The 7,756-nt window shown below is 41.5% G+C and overlaps 1 protein-coding gene across 1 annotated transcript in view; it reads left to right on the top strand.

Moving 5' to 3' along the window:
• Nucleotides 1-5,441, top strand: part of ZNF555 (zinc finger protein 555) — a 29,588-nt gene extending 24,147 nt beyond the window's left edge. Inside the window, exons 6-8 of the mRNA XM_074338703.1 lie at nt 2,508-2,634; nt 3,151-3,331; nt 3,712-5,441. Of these exons, the coding sequence (XP_074194804.1) occupies nt 2,508-2,634; nt 3,151-3,331; nt 3,712-5,275 (1,872 nt within the window). The 3' untranslated portion in view covers nt 5,276-5,441. The remainder of the gene's footprint in view (nt 1-2,507; nt 2,635-3,150; nt 3,332-3,711) is intronic.
• Nucleotides 5,442-7,756: the final 2,315 nt, after the last annotated feature.

The raw sequence follows: 7,756 nt of genomic DNA on the forward strand, positions 1-7,756 counted from the left end.
TCTCCACGTAGCAGCATGGTCAGAATCAGCCTGTCTGTCCAGTGAGCCAGCCCTCCTGGAGTTAGATCTGTCATTTTTACCACTGTCAACTTTACCTCCCACCAGACAGCATCTCAGGTGCCCTTTCATGCCATGGCCAGTTCCATAGCCACCCAGGCACCAGACTCACCAGTCCCTCTCCCTTCATCCTTCTTCTTCCCCATACAGTGCTTTTGCCATATTTAAGTGAGTCAGGGGTGTCTTAGCAAATCCACTTCTTGTGTCTCCAAGACCACCCACAAGTCCTGCTGGTAGGACTCTCACGATTCAGCATATAGTTGTACTCATGAGTATGATTTATTAAAAGGACATGGACAAATCAGCAAAGGGAAAAGACACATGTAGAGAAATCTGCAGGAAACCAGGGCCCAGCTGTTAAGAGGTGGGGTTACACGGAGCACACACAGCAATGAATGGTGACAATACGTGAAATGTTGTCTACTTGGGAGGCTCATTAGAGACCCCGTGCCCAGGGTTTTCACTGACAATGATGACGGGAGCATGTATCCACACGCCAGACCCGGAAGGAAAGCCGGTGCTCAGCACCAATACTGTTGTCTGCACAGTCAGTTTGGACACCTGAGGAATATCCAAGGTCCCAGACACCAGCCACAGCCAGCCGTGCCAATCATTTCTAAGGGTAAAGTGCAGGCCTGCAGTGTCAACTCTTCTGCACGCTGGGTAAGGGAACTTTACTAGAGGAAATTCTACAGACAGTTGTTGTCCTAACAGCAGTTCAGCTGACTCGCGGCCTCTGTAGTTCCCTGTACCGACGGTAGGGATCATCCTGTTACGCTCTCACTCTGTTGAATAACTAAATTTTGGCAGCAGGATTGTTGACTGAGACTATTTCCTCTGTTCCTTGCTCATGGATGTCAGTGGTTTGATATTCTTTTTTTAAAAACTTAGGCTTAAGGGAAATGTGCAGCCCAGTGATTTGTGTGCTTAGGGGTTGGCCTGACATGCTCATGGGCCCAACAGGAGAGGGACATGGAAATGAGAGATGGTGACAGTGCAGCCTCTAGGGTGATTTTGGGGGAATCACTTTCTCCTGGAATTTGAGATGGGTTGTTTCCTTTGTAGGAAGGTACTGCCAAATCTTATGTGTTTTTAAATCAAGGGCAGATTCACCATTGGATGTTTTTGACTTCAGTTACCTTTTGGCAAAAAGGGATTCTTAACCTTTTCCTCAGGGTGCTTTTATGAGAAATCCAAAACACTAATTCAAAAAGACCTCTTGCTCTGGCCCTTGCTCTCTCCCTTTTCCTCTCTCCCCTTCTCTCTCTCTCTCTCTCTCTCTCTCTCTCTCTCTCTCTCTCTCTCTTTCCTCTTCCTCCTCTCTCTTTCTCTCCCTCTCCCCCACCTCGGCTAGGCCCGTTCTCTTCCCTCACTAATAAACCCTGCTTGCATATTAAACACACACACACACACACACACACACACACACACACACATGCACCCCTGCATTTATTGCAGTATTACTTGCAATAGCCAAGATATGGAAGCAACCTAGGCGTCCATCAATAGACGATGGATAAAGAAGATGCGGTGTATATATACGGTGGAACATTATTTGACCATAAAAAGAATTAAATCTTGCTGTTTGCAACAATATGGATGGACCTAGAGGGTATTGTGTTAAGTGAAATAAGTTAGACAGAGAATGACAAATACATTTGATTTTACTTATATGTAGAATCTGAAAAACAAAATAAACGAACAAACCAAACAGAAACAATCATCAACACAGAGAACAGACTGATGGTTGCCAGAGGGGAGGGGTGGTTGGAGGGCTGGTTAAAAAGGTGAAGAAATTAAGAAGTACACATTGACAGTTACAAAAAGGTCGTTGGGGTGTAAGTACAGCATAGGAAATCTAATGAATATCATAATTATGGTGTCAGGTGTGTACTAGACTTATGGGAGGGGTCACTTAAATTATATAAATGTCTAACCACTATGCTGTACACCTGAAACTAATGTAATACCGTATGAGTATGTCAACTATAATTAAAAAATGAAGATTAAGAAAAAAAGCACAACAAAACCTCATCCAGCTTTGACTTTGGGCTTCATGTGCACAGTAGGGAAAGAGCAAAGTAGTTTTTGTCATGAAGGATTGGTGTGTCTTTAAGTGCAAATATTTGTTTCATTTGGTAGCATTTCTTTAATTTCTGTAATATGGTCTAAACTCTTTGGTTAGAGAAAGATAAGACTTGATGTGGTCACAGTAAAACCGTGGAGGTAAGTTCAGTGTGATAGCGGTGCTTTAAGTCTATGAGGACGTGAGTGTGGACATGGAGTAAGAGGTTCTGATGACTGAGTCATAGAGTAGATGTTAGGCAACCACAGGACCTCGTTGAACTTCCTGTGAATAAAGTCCAGTTACTCAGTGCTGTCTGCCCCATCCTCTCGCACACATTGTTGAAGAGATGCCTTGCTGAAACAGAACATGTGGGATGTTTCAGGACACAGTGGTCTTTGCGGATGTGGCTGTGAACTTCACCCTGGAGGAGTGGGCTTTGCTGGATGGTGCTCAGAGGAAGCTCTACAGAGAAGTGATGCTGGAAAACTTCAGAAACCTGGCCTCAGTGGGTAAGGATGATATCATGTCTTCATTTAGTCATTAAAAGAACATGCATTTCTTATGTGGCTGTGAATTTCCTGTGAATTTATTTATGGGAATAAAATATCCAAGGAAGATATAGCAAACCTGTTCCCAGTTGGAATGTGGAAAGGGAATACCTTAATTAATAAGACATGGTCACAGCTGTCACAGAGCTAGACTCTAACAGTTTCTCTTGTGAGAAGAATCTTGCGTATTAAACTTTTCCTTTTTTTTTTTTTTTTTGAGTTTTTCTTGTTGTAAAGAAAGCTCCCTTGGTATCATCAGTGGATATAGGTTTCATGGGTTATGGGTTATTAGGGGCCCAGTGAAGTTTGTTTTTCTAACTCTGTGAGAATTTTACTGTGTTTATTAAATTGCTTCCCATTTTGACCCCTTGTGCTTGTTATTGGTGAAGTCCCAACACAGCCAACCTCCTCAGTGTCTTCTTTTTTGGCTAAATGGGACTTTCTTTCTTACAAGATCTGTTCCCTTTCTGCTTTCAGATGATGAGACTCAATTTAAGGCCAGTGGGTCAGTTTCTCAGCAGGATATTTATGGGAATAAAATATCCAAGGAAGATAAAATAGAGTTCTCTGGAAATGACCCTTGCATCTCCATCTTAGGGAAAGTGTGGGAACAACTAAGCACTGAAGATCAGCACACAAACCAGGGCAGACATGTGAGGTGAGTTGTACCCACAAGAGAAAGCGGTATTCCAGGAGGGATCAGTATGTCTTGAAATCTAAAGAGCAAACAAACCAACAACCCACATAAGCCTAGATCAAGTTTGTTTATTCACAGAGATGTTCACCACAAAATTTCCTTAAATGTGACATAGATGTTGAGTGTTAGAAACAGTTGAAAACAATTGGGAGGAAAGCCCATGTTTAAGAAATGCTTTTCGTAATGGCTGTGTTTGAGCCATTCAGTTCATTCTGCTTTAGAACAAGTCAGGGTAGAAAACCTACATATTCACTGAAATTGTTAAAAATGTAATTCTAATACTTATTAAGAAATTATTAATTATACTATGATTAACTTTTTTTTTTTTCAATTTTTAACAGAAATCATGCAGTGGAGAAACTCTGTGAAAGTAATGATCAGTGTGCAGAAAGCTTCAGTCAGATTCCAAATCTTAATCTGTACCAGAAAACTCTTAGTGGGGTGAAACAGTATGAATGCAGTGCGTATGAAAAAGTCTTCATGCATCATTCATCCCTCAAGAGTCATGTCACCATTCACACTGGACACAAACCCTATCAATGTCAGGAATGTGGGCGGGCCTATAGTTGTCATTCACATCTAAAAATGCATGTGAGAACCCACAAAGGAGAGAGGCCCTACGTATGTAAATTATGTGGAAAAACCTTTCCTCGTACTTCTTCCCTCAACCGGCATATCAGGATTCATACTGCTGAGAAAGCCTATGAATGTCAGCAATGTGGGAAAGCCTTCATTGATTTTTCAAGTCTTACTAGTCATGTGAGAACGCACACTGGAGAGAAGCCCTATAAATGTAAGGAATGTGGGAAAGCCTTCAGTTATTCCTCAACTTTTCGAAGACACATGATAACACACACTGGAGAGAAGCCCTATAAATGTAAGGAATGTGGGGAAGCCTTCAGCTATTCCTCAACTTTTCGAAGACACATGATATCACACACTGGAGAGACACCACATAAATGTAATGAATGTGGAGAAGCTTTTAGTTACTTCTCAGTTTTTCGAAGACACATGATAGCACACACTGGAGAGAAACCTTATGAATGTAAACAGTGTGGGAAAACCTTCATTTATCTCCAATCCTTTAGAAGACATGAAAGGATTCATACTGGAGAGAAGCCTTATGAATGCAAACAGTGTGGGAAAACGTTTATTTATCCCCAGTCCTTTCGAAGACATGAAAGGACTCATGGTGGAGAGAAACCCTATGAATGTAATCAGTGTGGGAAAGCCTTCAGCCATCCCTCATCGTTTCGAGGACATATGAGAGTGCACACTGGAGAGAAACCTTATGAATGCACTCAATGTGGTAAAACTTTCAACTGGCCCATATCCTTACGAAAACACATGAGAACACACACAAAAGAGAAACCCTATGAATGTAAACAATGTGGGAAAGCTTTTAATTTGTCTGCTTGCTTTCGAGAACATGTGAGAATGCATCCAGGAGATAAAGCATATGAATGCAAACTATGTGGAAAAGCTTTCTATTGCCACATATCCTTACAAAAACACATGAGAAGGCACACTGCCGAGAAACTTTTTGAATGCAAGCAATGTGGGAAAGCTTTTAGTTGGCCCGAACTTTTGCAACAGCACGTGAGAACACATACCTCAGAGAAACCCTATGAATGTAAGGAATGTGGGAAAGTCTTCAAATGGCCATCATCTTTACCAATACATATGAGAATGCACACTGGAGAGAAACCTTATGAGTGTAAGCACTGTGGGAAAGCCTTCAGTTGTTCCTCATCCTTAAGAAGACATATGAGAACGCATAGCATAGAAAAACACTACATATATACTGTGGGAAATTCTGCAAATGAATTCATGCACAGTGCTTCAGAAAATTCACACCAGGAGAGGAATCTTATAAAAGTTGCAAATACGGTATTGTCTTTATGAGTACCTCACATTAAAGTGGACCCATAGGGAGTGTATTTCCAGTTGTTTTGCAAATAAACATTGCAGCTGAAAGTAAGTACTCTTAGCTATACTACATAAAACTTGCATGTAGTGTTTTTTCTTATTTCAGTAAATAAAACTTATACCGTTAGTTTGTTGGACTCAACGATGATTTGAAGTGTATTTTCAACATGAGCTTTTAATTTATTTCAGTTGTTCCTTACATAGTTATTGGAACAATGACCCCTTGGTATCTGTTGGATTCTTCTTACTGGTTTAGTGTGGTACATAGTGGCCATCAGTCATCATATATTTTTTACCTTTCTTATTGAAGGAGTATTTATTTTTGACCAGACGAGACTTACTCCATTTTTCTTACAAATAGTTGGCAGACATTTGTAATTATGTACTTCAAAGTGTATAGTCAGTGTGAATTGTTTTCAGCTTTTGCCCATCACTGTTCTTGCTTGTGATTGGGAATTAGACAATAGGCTTTTACTTAAGAGACACTTATGATGTAACCATGAGATACAGAGTTGGAGATTGTTTTTCTGGATTCTGTTTATGTGAACTTGGGTAAATTTGGGAACTATATTTCCCAGAATCCCTTCCCTTTATGATTTTGTGTTCACATTTACCAATAGCCTAACTTGGCATGAGATTTGGAAGACAGAAATGAAGAAGCCATTACTAAGTTTTAGGAATCACTTTAAAGTATGATAGAAGGATTCATAGGTACTTCTGGACATCAGCTTTCAGCTCATTTTCCTGATTCTTTGCCCTACCCATCAATCAAGGGTACCAGCAAAAGAAACACCAAGTGCTTGATTTCCATTTTTCTCAGACGTATAGGCTTCCACAGGTACTTCCTTGGGCTTGGTATCAAAGATCCACTTGTGTGGTCAGGCGCTCACAATTTGGATTTTCCTGCAAACCCTAAGGTGTCCTCCAGACCATTACTTCATACTCACGGTTAGTGTTCTCTGATGCTATGATTCACTCTCATCTAGATGTTAACGTACTTTCAAAGGTCTCCTGTGTGTAGTGAACACTTTGTTCTCAGTACTTTCAGTGACTGTGATCCTGACCCCACCACAAAAACTATAATGTAGCAAAATAAAACAACAAATGGGACTTTGTTAATCTATTGCATTTTTAAGTGTGCTGACCCAGTCCTACTATGTGAGAACACTACCTTCCTCACACATTAGATTTTGGGAGACTTCTGTTACTCAGAGCTAAATGCAGTTTTTTGACATGGGTTTAATTATATTTGATTATGTGTCATTAAAAACATTTTATTTTCAAGGAAAATCTGTAGATATTTCTTAGAAATATCCTATTTACTGTGTTTTCGAGTCACTTGTATATTATTTGTTTCCTAGGGCTGCTGTAACGAAATACCACAACTAGGTGGGCTTAAGACAACAGAAAATTTTATCTCATAGTTCTGGAGGCAGAAGTCCAAAATGAAGGTGTTGACAGGACCAACTTCCTCTGAAAGTGCTAGGTAGGGAAGGATCTGTGCCAGATCTGTCCTAAATTCTGGTAGTTCATTGGCTTATGGCATCATAACTAATCTGTGTGTTTTTCTCCTTTCTTCTGCCTACCCCACACTCCGGTTCAAGCTGTTAATTTCTCAGTCTAGTTGTATAGGACACAGCCTCCTGGCCCATGCTGGTATTATGAGCCTTGTGTGCCCCCAGGCTGAGGCAGTTGGTCACCAGTCGTCTGGTCAGCTGCACCCAGCAGCTCACGGCAGTGCTTGCTGGCTGCCAGCCAATCACGATGGCTGCCGGCCCCTCACGCTGGCCACCAGCTACCCATGGCCGCACACAGCAGCCCATGGCAGCTCACAATGGTTGCTGGCCAGTCACACTGTCCACCCGCCTCCTGCCACTCACGCTGGCCACTGGCCACTCAGGGCAGCACAGAGCAGCCTGCAGCAGCACTTAGCACTTTACACCAACTTCCAGCTGCTCACGGCAGCCCAGCTCCAGGGAGAGCTGTTATTCACAATCTTAGCTGTAGAGGGTGCAGTTCACTGGCCCATGTGGGAATCGAACTGGTGACCTTGGTGTTAGGAGCATGGCACTTCAACCACCTGAGCCACCGGGCGCGCCCATGCCTGTCTTCATAATGACATTCTTTTTATAATGACATCTTCCTATTGGGTTAGGTCCTACCCTACTCCAGTGTGACCTCATCTTTTTTTCTTCTAGGTATTAATTTATTTTTTTAGTTAAATTTATTGGGGTGACAATGGTTAGTAAGTGTACATAGTAAGTACATAGGTTTCAATGGTTAGTAAGTACATGGGTTTCAAGTGTACAATTCTATAATACATCATTTATATATCACATTGTATGCTCACCTCCCAGAGTCAGTTCTTCCATCACCATATATTTGACCCTGCCTTTACCTCCTTTTTCCATCTGCCCTTCACCATTTCCCTCTGGTAACCACTAAACTATTATCTGT

This window comes from Rhinolophus sinicus, linkage group LG07 (genome assembly GCF_036562045.2).
Source record: "Rhinolophus sinicus isolate RSC01 linkage group LG07, ASM3656204v1, whole genome shotgun sequence".
NCBI lineage: Eukaryota > Metazoa > Chordata > Mammalia > Chiroptera > Rhinolophidae > Rhinolophus > Rhinolophus sinicus.